This window comes from Bufo bufo, chromosome 8 (genome assembly GCF_905171765.1).
Source record: "Bufo bufo chromosome 8, aBufBuf1.1, whole genome shotgun sequence".
Taxonomy (NCBI): Eukaryota; Metazoa; Chordata; class Amphibia; order Anura; family Bufonidae; genus Bufo; species Bufo bufo.
Genome location: NC_053396.1, coordinates 107,385,664 through 107,400,758, shown reverse-complemented (window position 1 = coordinate 107,400,758; position 15,095 = coordinate 107,385,664). Strand labels below are relative to the sequence as shown.

Here is a 15,095-nt window from a genome sequence, read left to right as displayed (position 1 = left end):
CATGCTTGCTCGTAGGTCAATACGCAAAATATCACAAAGTTACATGGACCAAAATGTGCAAAAGTGGCGACTCCAGAAGGTGGCAGCAGGTGTCTATGCCCCCTGTCCGCACAGTGACTTCCCCTCACAGGAGGCTGAACCCATTTACTTGACGCCGCTCTACTACACTCACATAGCCTACTCAGTCTCACACGGACGGCAAACTGATTTTCTTTTCTCATTGGCTGTAGTTATTGTCAATCATCGGGGGAGCCAATCAGAGGAGTGTTTACGGTTCTACGGCTTGTAGGCGATTGGTTAAGCCGATGGTGTTTTTGCGTGCTTTGATTGGTTCGCTTGCACGTCACTCAGCGCAAGCTGGGGGTGGTGGTCAGGTAGAGGCCGCACTGGTACAGGAGCATCAGTCTGCGGTGCTGGGAGTCTGGGCAGGAGACTGCGGAGGCACCGAGGCCTACACCAAAACACAGCTGGTAAGAGGCACAAAAACGCCGCGTACGGTTCCTGTGTGCAGCCAATCCCTCCCGCTGATGTATTGACTACAGTAGTAAATAAGGCCACTACAATGGGGGCTGGGACTGTGCGCATTATACTGTGCCCGTGCCCGCCAGTGCCAGCCTACTAGTGTAGCAGATGGCAGGGCTCAGGATGAGTGGTGAGGCTGGCAGGGGCTGTAATAACATGGAGTGGGAGAAGATTGTAAGAGATCTGCCATAAGTGTGGCTGGGGTGTGCGCGCCTCTTACCAAAACTTTTTAGGGTCTGCGGGGCACTGCGTATTGTGATCAGCAGCTTTTACACCAGTGCTGGGCCCCTCTCTATGACCTAGTGCCCCCCTGGCACCATGGCACTGGCAGGGAAGGTCTTATTTTTCTTGTTTCTCCCTACAGGTTAGATTTGATGTTTTCTCACACTGACCGTAATTCTATGGCGGCCATGTGCATACCGGGCATATGAGCTGTTGGAGGACAGGAGCTGACAATCCCTTTTAGTCGACCACTTCTCCGGCGGTAGCAGGGGTATTAACGTGTTGTGCAGTCAATTCATGACACATGAAGGGGTCGCTGAGCCTTGGAGCAGACAGCCCCTGTGCTATGGACACTAAAATAACTCACCTGTCTGTGATCCCACCAATGGTGCGGGACCAGGAAGCGCTATGACTGCTGTGACCAATCACTGGACTCAGCAGTCACAGCAGTGATGTACCATTCTAGCCTCTGTGACTGCTGAGACCCAGCCGCTTTCTCGTCCTGCCAGGACTCGCAGCAATGGTGGGACCACAGACGGATGGGGCTTTTTTTTTTTTTTTCCGGGACTTCCATAAGGACTGAAAGCGGCTGAGAATGGAGCAGTTTTGGGACTGTGTTTAGGGCACAGGTCCGTAGCATAAGGGTCGTCTGCGCCAAGGCAGGACTCCTCCTTAAAGGCCCTTTACACAGGCAGGCAATTATCGGAAACTGTTCTGAATAATTGCCTGCTCTTTACAGGAGGTGAGAGCGGCGTTTGCATGCAGTAATCACCTGCGCTGTATGGGGATGAGCAAACGCTAGTCCTCCATGCACGTTCATTGGTTTGGGTCAGCAGATTGGCAGGACGGTTTGCTGCCCAGAAACATTTAGGTGCCCACATCAGCTATGTTTTCACCTGCAGAACGAGTGTTTGTGCTTTCACGGGGTGATCGGCAGCACCAGTACACGGGGTAGTTATCAGTTACAAACGTCCCAATCAGTGGTCCATGTGAAGGGGCCTTTAGGTTTAGCATTCCGTGTTTTTCTCACTCCCATGAATAGAAATGGCTATTCTCGTCCGCAATACAAAGTATAACAGGACATTTTCTATAGCGGTACTTTCACACTAGCATTTTTCTCTTCCGGCACTGAGTTCCATCCTAGGGGCTCAATACCGGAAAAAACTGATCCATGCATTCTGAATGGAGAGCAATCTGTTCAGGATGTCTTCAGTTCAGTCTTTTTTACTTTTCAGCATGCTGCGGTTTTATCTCCGTCCAAAATTCCGGAACACTTGCTGGAATGCCGGATCTGGCATTAATTTACATTCAAATGTATTTAGTGCCGGATCCGTCCTGCGCATGCGCAGACCTTTAAAAACTTGAAAAAAATCAGTTCTTGCAATGCATTTGTGAGACGGATCTGCATCCGGATCCATCTACAAATGCTGTCTGTTTGCATGCAGATTGCCGGATCACTCTGCCGCAAGTGTGAAAGTTGCCTAATCTGCATCACATGGATATGCAAAAATTCTGGATGTGTGCGCGGTCCCATAGAATTAAATGGGTCTGTGTTCTATCCGCAAAAATGCAAGTAGCACACATGAAAAATAGTTGTGTGCATGAGGCCTTAATCACATGTCAGTGTTTGGTCCGTGATTTCCATCAGTGATTGTGAGCCAAATCCAGGAGTGGAGGCTACAGAGAGATGAGGTATAATGGAAAGATTTGTACTTGTTCTGTGTTTTTGACCTGTATCTGTTGTGTTTTTTTTTTTTTTTTCACAATCACTGATGGAAATCGCTGATCAAAAACTGACTGTGTGAACTAAGGTTTATAGGTTCGCGTATGCGGCAACTACTCCAGCAGTCTGTTCCGGCAGAGGAACAGGTTAACTTGAGTTTACCGTATCTGGAATAGCTAGGAACTGCCATGCACCGCCAGATCCCCCTTCGCTATAATGGGATCCAGCTGCTTTCCGGTATAAACGCCGTATTCCGCTCTGTCAGAAAATACCGTATGCAACATGTATGTGTTCTGAACAAGGGAGAAAGCTGAGAACAAAAGGATGGGACATGTTGAAATCAAACTGCCCGATGCTCATCTCCCGGACATCTGCCACCAGAGGAGAGTTGGGAACCCCGCATGCACTCAACCATCTATGTGAATTTGGCTGACACACATCTAATATGTATTGCTAAGGCCTCTTTCACACTTGCGTTGTCCGGATCCGGCGTGTACTCCACTTGCCGGAATTACACGCCGGATCCGGAAAAACGCAAGTGTACTGAAAGCATTTGAAGACGGAACCGTCTTCCAAATGCGTTCAGTGTTACTATGGCACCCAGGACGCTATTAAAGTCCTGGTTGCCATAGTAGTAGTGGGGAGCGGGGGAGCGGTATACTTACAGTCCGTGCGGCTCCCGGGGCGCTCCAGAATGACGTCAGAGCGCCCCATGCGCATGGATGACGTGATCCATGCGATCACGTGATCCATGCGCTTGGGGCGCCCTGACGTCACTCTGGAGCGCCCGGGGAGCCGCACGGACGGTAAGTATGCTGCTCCCCGCTCCCCGCTACACTTACCATGGCTGTCAGGACTTTAGCGTCCCGGCAGCCATGGTAACCACTCTGAAAAAGCTAAATGTCGGCTCCGGCAATGCGCCGAAACGACGTTTAGCTTAAGGCCGGATCCGGATCAATGCCTTTCAATGGGCATTAATTCCGGATCCGGCCTTGCGGCAAGTGTTCCGGATTTTTGGCCGGAGCAAAAAGCGCAGCATGCTGCGGTATTTTCTCCGGCCAAAAAACGTTCCGTTCCGGAACTGAAGACATCCTGATGCATCCTGAACGGATTACTCTCCATTCAGAATGCATTAGGATAATCCTGATCAGGATTCTTCCGGCATAGAGCCCCGACGACGGAACTCTATGCCGGAACACAACAACGCAGGTGTGAAAGAGCCCTTACATTAGAAGTACATTCACACAACCGTAAGTGTTTTGCAGTCCGCAAATTGTGGATCCGCAAAAGACAGGTACCGGCCACATGCGGAACTGATGCGGACCCAGAAATACGGTCGTGTGAATGTACCCTAAGGGTGTGTGCCCCCAGTCTGTACCTCATGGATCCGTAATATGACACCCATATCGTCTCCCTATATACTGGTACATACTATCCCTTCTCTGCCTCAGATGTTCTACAGCAGTGGTGCCCAACCATTTTTCTTCTGAGGGCCAAACTAGACATGGCATAAATTTTGCGGGACAGAACCAGGTAGCTTTGCCAGAAAGAGAAGCAAACACTGTGAGGGGGCACGTGTAAACATTACTACTGTGAATGGGCATATATTTGGGCATTACCCGTGTGCAGGGGGCACGTGTGGGCATTACCCGTGTGCAGGGGGCACGTGTGGGCATTACCCGTGTGCAGGGGGCACGTGTGGGCATTACCCGTGTGCAGGGGGCACGCCTGACAATGTAGAGCCAAACTGATCCGTTTTTCACTGACACAATATGGTACAATTGAAAACTGATCCGTCCCCCATTAATTTTCAATGTAAGTCAGGATGGATCCGTTTTGACTTAGACTTTTTTTTTTAAAGAATAATGCAAACTGATCCATTATGAACGGATACAAGTGTTTGCATTATCGGTGCGGATCCGTCTGTGCAGATACCAGACGGATCCGCACTGAACGCCAGTGTGAAAGTAGCCTAAGACTGACCTGAGTGATGGCCGTGGGTTATGTTCTCACATGGAAAACGCTGTCATTGATGATGTTGGTTTTTCCCTGGAAGACTTTGGGTAGAAGGGATTTTCACGCCTGGACTTTAGGCAACGCATTTCGCACCCTCTCTTACATCTCCCTATCAGATTGGTTTGTTATGGCTGCAGTCAATCCCCGGTTGTTGGAACAGCTGCTGAATGTAGTTTTATGAGGGCCTTACCGTTGCCCAGAATAAATGAAGAATTTCACGTGTTCCTCTCTGGTTTCACAGTCTGTCTCCATGTGCCATTTTTCCCTTTATGTTTTGTCTCCAGAGAAGTTTTTGTTAGACCTTGTGGAAGAATCCCAGACCCTCCTCCTGCTGCCGCCATTACTTATTTATCATGTCCCTGACATTTCCTTTCTCTAGTTTTATGAGAAATCCGAGTGACCGTCGGTGCACACTAAAGCTGCCATTGCGCAGGTCGACCACAAATGTTAGGATGTCACTGGGTGCTCACTTATAGGGCACCCATAAGCCCAGAGAGTGGGTCTCTGTTGCACCTCTGGTTCCATGTGTTCATAGTCCGAGACCACAGAATCTCTCCACGTGCAGGTCAGACCACGTGTGTACAACTAAGAGCGGCCTAGTCTTTGATATTGAGACCCCAGCCTCGATCACCCCCTGCATCTTCTTGTTTAATGAGGTTTGGAGAAGAAATTTCTGCAACTGAATATGAATTCCATACGTCTGAATGGTGTTAGTTCTGCAAGTCCCATTCAGATGAATTTCTGCAGTAAATCTGCTAATATGTATAGGGACCGTCCCAACCCAGTCCAAAAGTTGGGCAGAGAAAGATTGGGTTGTTGGATTTCAACATGCCTGCTCCTTTTTGTTCTGCTAGAGGTGTCTAGTAGCTGCTTACTCCCCTCTCCCCTTTCAGAAGACATGCTCCCCTGGCTGAGCGCTAATGTGTATGGGGCAATCCAGTTCAGCCGAATGTTTGGCCAACAACTATCTATGGCCCCATTCACCATAGCTCACCGTATCCAGCATTGCCGGCTATGACCATGTAGCGCCTGATCCTCATTGACTATAATGAGATCCGTCCTCTCCCCGCAAAATGTGCCAGGATTTAGGGGGGCAAAAAACATTGCATGCAGTTGTGGTCATATATTCCGGGTCCCATTATAGTTGATGGGGATCCAGCGTTACGTGGTTGCATCCGCCAGTGCTGGATACAGTAATCTGATCCTCAGCCAAATCAGGTTACTGGATTTCAGACGCAACCGTGAACAGGGCCCAAAATGTATGGCCATCTTCAGATTCCATACTTCCATAGAATGAGCAATGTAAAATTCCGGCCAAAACAAAAAAGCTGCTTGTCCCCTAGTACAGTAGAGACCCCCCAGTGTCAGGCCATGGTGGTGGGGGTGGGCTGGAGGAAGCGAGCACTGGCACATCTGGGCAGGAGCTCCTCTGTGTTGCTCATCATGCGCTGATGAAGACTTTGTCTTTGTGTTTAGATGGCCAGCACTTACAGTATTACTCCAGGCCGATAAACATCTGATCTGTTGATGTTTTTTTTTGCATACATTTTCCCATTAACCATCTGTCAATGTTTCTCATCGTAGATTCAGGATGTGTCCAGAGTAAATGACGGCTCTGTGGTGACAGTGAATGCTTGCAATGTATCAGGTATCTGTTGGGAAAGATGATGAACATCTGGATTGTTGGGTCCCCTGCGTTCACGCTGAAGACTCCCGTTGACTTGCATTTCACACAGTAAGCCTGGTTTTAACTTGTATCTAATTATTATTTCTGTTTTCAAGTTGTACAGTGTAATGATCAGAAGACATAAGCATGAATTTGATTACCGTATTTTTCACCCTATAAGACGCCCCGGCCCATAAAGACACACCCAGGTTTTAGAGGAGTACAATAAGAATTATTATTTTTTCATTAGACCTCAGGTCAGACCACCAATCAGACTCCCAATGTTAATAAGACCCCAATAAGACCTCAGCTCAGACTCCAATGTGAAGGAGCCCCAATATAAAAAAAAGACCCTCATCCAGACCTCAGATCAGCTCCCGTGCCTCATCAGTTACCAGGGAACGTACACAGGAGCAGGCATGTGTGGCAGGAAAGCCTGCTCCCGCGCTCCCATCAACGGTTTCCTGCGAATCTGCCGGCCAGCTGTTCCCTATCAACCAGCACCAGAGGGGCCGGCTGGTCTCTATGACCTTTCCCTACCACACAACACGCGCTGTGGCCGTTCCCATCAACAAGCACGCGCTGTGGCCGCCGACTCTCCCTCTTCAGGTAATACGGATTTCGGGTACCAAGCACAAGCAATGCGCCGCACATTTTATGTCCACTCCTACTTTAGGGAGGGGAATGCGTCTTATGGGGGTGAATACAGAGTGGGGGGGGGGACAGACATAAAATGTGCAGTGCATTGCTTGTGCTTTGTACCCAACACGGTATAAGCTTACCCACAGCATTTGTCAGTTTGCAGGTTTTTGAAATAGTCTTGTAGAACACATACTTTAAATTCTTCCATTTTCATATAGCAAGCGGCTGAGGAAGCGGGGGCGTAAGGCAACTGGCTGGACAAAGTGCATATTTAAATAGCTCTGTGCATGTGTCATGGTTTCCATTCGTAATAAAGGCCACACTATGCCACACATACTACTTTTGGTAGACCTCGTTGACTTAAGGGCCCTTTACATGGGCCGAGAACCCGGCAATAATTATCTGGCGGTGTAAGGCTTTTTTCACATGAACGATACGGATTGTCAGGATCTGTTCAGGAAAAAACGGATGGTCTTGCACGCAGTGTTTCAGTATTTTCCGCACGGGTGCAATCAGTTTTGGATGCATTTATTACACGTACAGAAAAAAAATGAAGAATAGCAATTTACATTGGCCAGTGCAAAGGGGCCTTTCCAGTTGGGTCCATGAGGGCACCTTCATTGTCTCAACCATTTGAGTAGCACATTGTTGCTGTAGGCCTTGTTGTCCTTGCAATCAGAACGGATGGAACTGCACAGGGAGTCCTGAATGTAGATGCAAACATAGCTGTGGGGGTGGGGCGTTCCTCTGCAGCTACTTGCCATACAGCCGGTGGGGGTTGGGGGGGGGCTACAATCCTATGTGACTGTTTTCTATAGGATGAAGAGAATACATAGAAACACAAAACTGCTATTGAATCGTCTTGACTTGTACAGGACAATGCTCCAGTGATTGCTTTGTCCTCATGTTTGAGCATTGATTAGATGTCTAGAAGCGCCATCCATAGCTTGCATGCCTTTCTTCTGTGTTCATTTCTTAACGCATGGACAAGGAATTGCTGCTCTGCAACTGCTTCAAAAAGATTGAAGAAAAACCTGATGACACTGACCAGTCACCTTGTCATCTCATTGACCTCAGCAAAATGGGTTGCACTTTTGCATCCCTTTTAGTGCCTTAGAAATTAAAGGGGCGTTCCAGGTGTGTGAAGTTTATCTCCTCTCCACAGGCTAGGGCAGGGATCAGCAACCTAGGTACTGTTCTGAAACGACAACTCTCAGAATCCTCTTTTCACTTCTATGGGAGTGACAAGAACCCGCCAGGTAAGTATGCATGATGGGAGTTGTAGTTTCACAGCAGCTGGAGTGCTGAAGGCTTCTAATCTGGGGGCTACAGGATAACTATTAGATCACTGAGTGTCCTACCGCCAGAACCTTACCGATCTCAAAACAGGGATGCCATCCCCCGTGGAGCACCCTGAAACGAATGGAGCGGCCAGTCGGGCATGCATGCACCAGCTCCATTCATTTTTATGGGAGTTCCCGGAGATGGATGTACTTGTTACACATAAGCAGAGTAGCAGTACTCAATGTCAGGCAGCAGCTGCAAAAGCAAATAATATTTTAGGATGTATAAAAAGAAAGATAAGCTGGTGTTCCCAATGTAACAGTACTTGTTTATAAATCCCTTGTAAGGCTATGTCTTGAGTAAGGGACTCGGTTTTAGCCACTGCCTGCTATGAAGGATTAAGGGAGCTACAAAGGGTTCAGAGGTGGGTGAATGGATTATTAAATGCGGTTGAAGGTCTGTGTTAGGCCTCTTTCACACTACCGTATGGCTATTTCAGTGTTTTGCGGTCCGTTTTTCACGGATCCGTTCTGTTTTTCCGTATGGCATATACAGTAATTACATAGAACAAATTGGGCTGGGCATAACATTTTCAATAGCTGGTTCTGCAAAAAACGGAACTGATACGGATGCATTTCCGTATGCATTCAGTTTTTTGTGGACCCATTGACTTTAATTGAGCCACGGAACTTGATTTGCGGCCAAATATAGGACATGTTCTATCTTTGCACGGACCGGAGATACGGAATGCATACGGAGTACATTCCGTTTTTTGCGGACCCCTTGAAATGTATGGTTCCATATATGGACCTTATACGTAACGCAAAAAACGGACCGCAAAACGGGGAAAAAATGGTAGTGTGATAGAGGCCTTAAAATGAGAGGCTTAAAAAAATTGTACATGTTCTAGGTGGGGGGGGGGGGGGGGGGGAAGACACCTTAGAGGTGTTCTCATTCACATGTAGAAATACATTTGTGGTCAGTACAAAGAACTGGAACAGGATTTATTCATTCCAAGGACTTTATAAAAGGACCAGAAAAGGGAAAGGGTTCTTTACAGTTAGAGTAGTGAATCTATGGAATGCCCTACCCCAAGACATAGTAATAGCCGGTACTATGTCAGCAATAAAAAAAAAATGGGCTAGATGCTTATCTAGAAAAAAAAAAATTGTTAATCGGAGAGATCCCTTTGGCAGAAAAGGAAATGTCGGAATAACAAGGGACATGAGGCGATGAGGGGGGTGGAGTGGGCAGTGGATAGAGTGGGAGGCTGCCGGTGGTGGCTCGGTGAGTAGACCAACTACTCCACAAAATACGTAAATAAAAACAAAAAGGGGGAAGAGCTAAAGCCACCAAGGGCGCTCCACAGGCTCCAATGGTCTCTGAGTAAAACACTAAAAGTTATTAAAACTTATAATGCTGCCGCATCGCACAGGAGACCTTAAATGTTACAATTTTTATCAAATTTTATGTTATTTCATATATATTTTAGTTTTATTTTCTTGCTAAAATGAGCATCCAGACTTCAATCCTGTTGTCAAGGATCTCAAAACCGAATACCTGTAATGTTTCTGACTTTTGTCTTTACTATGAGGCAAACAGAGGGTTTGTGCCTCACCCTCAACTGTATTGTTCCACAATGTTATTGGTGTAATACCAATTGTTCTTTATACAACTTTTCTTTGCAAAAAATAAGCTGTATGTATACAAATGCTATGCAAACTCAATAAAAACGATTAAACATAAAACTTATAATGCTGTAAAAACTGTTTCCACAATAAAATTCAATGTTAAAAGAAATAAGGAATAAAGTGACTCACTTCACTGAGGAGGAGGTCAAAGGGATAAAGCTCAAGACACCCGTTGACTCTGCCTCCCCCGCCAGGATCGCTTGTAGTATGTTAGGAACAGTACCCAAGGGTTACGTCTTGTGGTTTCCTTTTATTATCATCACAGGTGGGCTTAATGCATTTCGGGGGTTTTCAGAACACCCCCTTCAGGAGCAGTCATACAAAGTAAAAAAACAGGCAGTTTTTTTACTTTGTATGACTGCTCCTGAAGAATGGGGTGTTCTGAACCCCCCCTTCCCCCCCCCAAAAAAAAAAAAAAACGCATTAAGCCCACCTGTGATGATAATAAAAGGAGACCACAAAAAGTAATCCATAGGTACTGTTCCTAACATACTACAAGCGATCCTGGCGGGGGAGGCAGAGTCAACGGGTGTCTTGAGCTTTATCCCTTTGACCTCCTCAGTGAAGGGAGTCACTTTATTCCTTATTTATTTAACATTGAATTGTATTGTGGAAACTGCTTTTACAGCAACTACTATAAGTTTTAATAACTTTTAGTGTTTTACTCAGAGACCATTGGAGCCTGTGGCGTGCCCTTGGTGGCTTTCTCTTCCCCTTTGAGGGTTATAATTAATGTCCTATCATTTTATCTGAGAGAGTTTGAACCTGTCTTTATTCAACCTATGTCCAGATGTAGCAGAGTTAAGTCACATGTAGTGAGTTCTCACATCTAGTTAACGCGTTGACTGACTGTTAACTCTGCTCCATCTGTAGCTATGTAACGTGATCACTCAGGAAATCCACAGATCTGTAATAAGTAGGGCTTCACTTTTTGTTACAATACATTTAGAAAAGTTAGAAAATAAGTTTAGTTCTATTTATTAGGCATTTGAAGTGGTTTTCGTTGTAGCTATGTGATTGTGCAGCCAACTGATGGTGGTTCTGTCTTTTGCTTGTTCCTACAGGAATACAAGGAATGTTTCTCCACTCGTACTAGCTGGGCTCCAGCTCTTCTGCAGTTTCACTCCTCTGATCAGCACACCATTAGATACCTAACAGTTGTCATGGAAGCTGGCCATAGCTGCCAAGAGGAATCTACATGTCTAAAGTCCTCCGCTTCTGTCTGTGAAACTCTGGATGAGGTTCCATGTGACAGAGTGGATATTCTCCCAATACAGACAGGATCATGTGTGGACCAGCAAACTTCAGGAAAGCAGAAAAAAAATCCTTTCAAATTCTTTGGCGGGAGAAAGAGTATTTGTACACTGCCCAGCTTCTTTGGAGGAAAGCACAAAGGTTTAGGAAAAGGTAACTCGAGGAAATCAGTGAGTAAAAGCAAGACTCACGATGGCATCAGTGATGTGCATGCTGTGGATAATAAAGAAGGTTACAAAGATAATACCATCAGCCGATATCATGGTGGTGATCCTTCTACTCCAGGATGTACTCTTCCCAGCTCCTATAGTGCTGACTCTGGGATTACTTCACCAGTTAAGCTTGACTTTAATTACCATGACATGTCCCCAATGGGAAGCACAGAATGTTTTGAGAAAAAGGTGAATGGCGATAAATCGTTCTCTTTTCCCAGACCAAAGAAAGGGCTGAAGGGATTATTCAGTAGTATCCGACGTCACAAAAAAAACAAAACCCTTGACCCAGAAAAGTGTGAGCGATATGACCATATAACGCAGAGCGTCATATTAGAGCAGTTAAATAGATATTCCTCAGAAGATGGTGGTCTGCAGGACAGCAGTGAGCAACCAAAGATCAGCCACCTACACTCTGATATATCTTCATTGACTGTAACTGTTGAGTCTGAGAAGGAAGAGTTACCAGCTTGTTCAGTAAGCATATCTGATATTCCACCACAAAAAACTGATGAATTGCTTGTAGAAAACTGTGACGTTCCCTCTGTAGATCAAAATCCTATCAGTGATTCTAAACCGGATGGCTTTATTGATTGTTCTGATCCTAAAGAGGTATCTGCTGAGAGTGGAAAACCTGAATCTGACAGAGATCCTCTTCCTTCAGCTGCTGACCAGCTTAGTCTGATGTTTGAGGATGTTTCATCCCTGAAGAGTTTTGACTCCTTTACAGGTTGTGGAGATATCATTGCTGAACAAGACATTGACAATATCAGTGATAATTCCATTTCTGTAGAAAGAAGTAGAGAGGCAACAAAGAGAAGCTCCTGCCTTGTTACCTACCAAGGAGGTGGTGAGGAGATGGCAACCCCGGATGACATGGAAGAAGAGTATCTTCAGCAACTGTTAGAAAATGGCAATGAAGCGGATGCCAGCTATGGAATGGAAGATGAAAAGGAACATGACAATATGTCTAAAAGCTTTACTGAATTGGAACCTAATGCTTACGCCATGGCTGCTGAAGATGCCTTTGTTGACAGGAGTGTTCTTAATAACACAGAATTGCTAACTCCTCAAAGTGATCAGCAAGAGTCTGCTCCAAACAGTGATGAAGGGTACTATGACTCTAACACGCCTGGCCCTGATGACGATGGTGGAGAAGGCTTTTCCCAAAAGGAACGTCTTCCCAGAGACAGCTACAGTGGAGATGCACTTTATGAGTTTTACGAACCTGATGACAGTTTAATGAGCCCTGCTCCTGGTGGAGAGTCTCTATACGACAACAAAACCATCTGCTCAGAAATATTTGATCAGTTTTTTGACTTTAGTCTTCCTGTAGACAATGACTTAATTCAGAATATTGAACACAAATTGGGAGCAACTGAGACAGAAGAAGAAAGGTTGGCTGTCATTCAGAAACAGTTGTTGTTCTGGGAAAGGCAACGAGAAGCAGCAATGAAAGGGATGGATCATCTAGGTAAAGACATTTTTTCCAAAGAAAATCAAAACCTTGAATGTGAAATTAGAACTGCTAGCTTAACTGGCAAAAACAAGGACTACCTTATGAGGGACCAATATGTATTACCAAATTTCAACAAAGATGGAGCTGACAAAGGACTACAAAATGCTCAACCTGACAAACTTGGCTGGAAAGACACTTTAACAGATGCTATAAAACAGGATGGTTACATGAGGGACCTCAAGGGAAATGGCTTCGTAGAAGATTCTGGTTTTGAGTTGAATGTCGATGGCCTTGGAACTCAAGACCAGAATGTCGCAAGAGTGACGAATGTTTCTAAGCTTTCCAACCCAAATGTTGCCCCTATGGACCACGTTCAGAATGTATTTGATTCTGACTTTTCCTCCATTTCTGGATATAGTCAGGAAAACGATTGTGAGCAGGCTGTAAACTTCTCCGAGACACTGGTTGAGTTTGCTAATAATGGCATGTTATTTTCGAGCATTTCTGAAAGACTCGGCAACACTGGTTCAAGCTCATCATTCCATCACACTCTTAATGCTCTTCCTACTATGGTGACCTTTGATATTGTAGATGTAGAAAATGAAGGTGAGTGTGAGCAACAGCTAGATTTAAGTCCAGGCGAAGATGTTGCTTCATCGTTTGAGGGTTTTGATCACAGCTATGTACAAGAGTCCCTAGCTGAGTGTGATGAACAACTGCTGCAAATGGACTCTCATCATTCTTTCCAAAGCTATAACTGGGGAGTGACAAGTCTTCCTCGTCACTTGGACCACTATAAGCTAAGTCCTTCAAGTCCAGTTCCACTTTCACTTAACAGAAGAAGTAAATCTCTTGACACAGAACGTTTAGAGCTAGAGCTTGGAGCTTTGCATATGCCCAAGAGTGGCCTGAAATCCTGTGATGACCTTGTTCCCTGGGAGGATGAAAAGACTTCACATCTGCAAGAATTATCATGTGTACCTGGAGAATTTTCAGCTGTTAATAGATGTGATCTTTTGGAGCAGATTGTTCCAACAAAAGGACAATTTGAAACTTACACACCAGTCCTGCCTTTGAAACAGGGCTACAGCAGAGAGCCTCGGGGTTCTAGCTCAAGTAGCCAGCTGCCAGGGGACACTAGACAGATGGCAAACACTATAGACCTCTTACAGTGTAACACTAGACAGTCTCAGGAGGACTCCATCTCCTTTCGATACTCTAGAGAAAACACTACAAAGATCCTTGCCCGTGTCCCACCACTGGAAGAGCTGAGGGGTGTACATATAGATTACAGTTATGATTATCACACCCCTCAAAAACAAACAAGAATTAAACCAGTGGGCATTACACAAGCAATGCCCCAACAACACAAACAAGAAGACTTTGGTTCCTTGCCAGACTATCTGGAAAGGTCTGACCCAACCAAGAAGGGGAGTTTGGACCTTAGAGGACGGTCAGCAAATGACTGGAGTAACAGTCACAGTGAATGTTCAAACAGCTAAATTATTATATAAGTGGGCTTTTGTGCTTTTACTAGAAATCCTATTAGGGAATTGAAAAGTATATGACATGGCTTTAATAGCCAGCCAAAACAGAGGAAACGTCTTGTATACATTTAGCAAATGTAATTTTATTTTATTTTTTTCCCCCCATTATTTATTTTACTTCATATTTGCAACATGTTTGCCAGCACACTTCATTTGTGGTTATTTTATTAGGCTGTTTAGATATGAATTTCTCTAGCACTGAGGTGGGTCAAACCTCATATACAGATAGTGAAATTGAGGCACACAGATTTTCAGTGTTGCAATTAAACTTTTTTTTTTTTTTTTTATTATTTAGTTTCGCAGCAGTTTCATCCAATTGCCCAATAGTTGTCTTCAAGGTACAAACAGAATATCTAGACCGGACGTTTCGGTAACATCAGACCTTCATTAGCGGTCACATTTTTATCTGTTCTGGAGGAAAGAGTGAGTCTTCAGGCACATCCGAGCCCTGAAGACTCGCTCTTTCCTCCAGAACAGATAAAAATGTGACCGCTAATGAAGGTCTGATGTCACCGAAACGTCCGGTCTAGATATTCTGTTTGTACCTTGAAGACAAATATTGGGCAATTGGATGAAACTGCTGCGAAACTAAAAAAAAAGAGTTTAAAGGGAACCTGTCACCGGGATTTTGTGTATAGAGCTGAGGACATGGGTTGCTAGATGGCTGCTAGAACATACGCAATACCCAGCCCCATAGCTCTGTGTGCTTTTATTGTGTAAAAAAAACTATTTGATACATATGCAAATTAACCTGAGATGAGTCCTGTCCCTGACTCATCTCACATACAGGACTTATCTCAGGTTAATTTGCATATGTATCAAATCAGTTTTTTTTACACAATAAAAGCACACAGAGC

The 15,095-nt window shown here is 45.2% G+C and overlaps 1 protein-coding gene across 1 annotated transcript; it reads left to right on the top strand.

Annotated features, from left to right (window-relative positions):
* Nucleotides 1–368: 368 nt before the first annotated feature.
* On the top strand, nt 369–14,660 carry AMER1 (APC membrane recruitment protein 1). The gene is made up of 3 exons (XM_040405052.1): nt 369–470; nt 6,068–6,218; nt 10,831–14,660. Exon 3 carries the CDS (start codon nt 10,930–10,932, stop codon nt 14,191–14,193), a length of 3,264 nt encoding a protein of 1,087 aa, XP_040260986.1. The 5' UTR covers nt 369–470; nt 6,068–6,218; nt 10,831–10,929; the 3' UTR covers nt 14,194–14,660.
* The last annotated feature ends 435 nt before the right edge of the window (nt 14,661–15,095 follow it).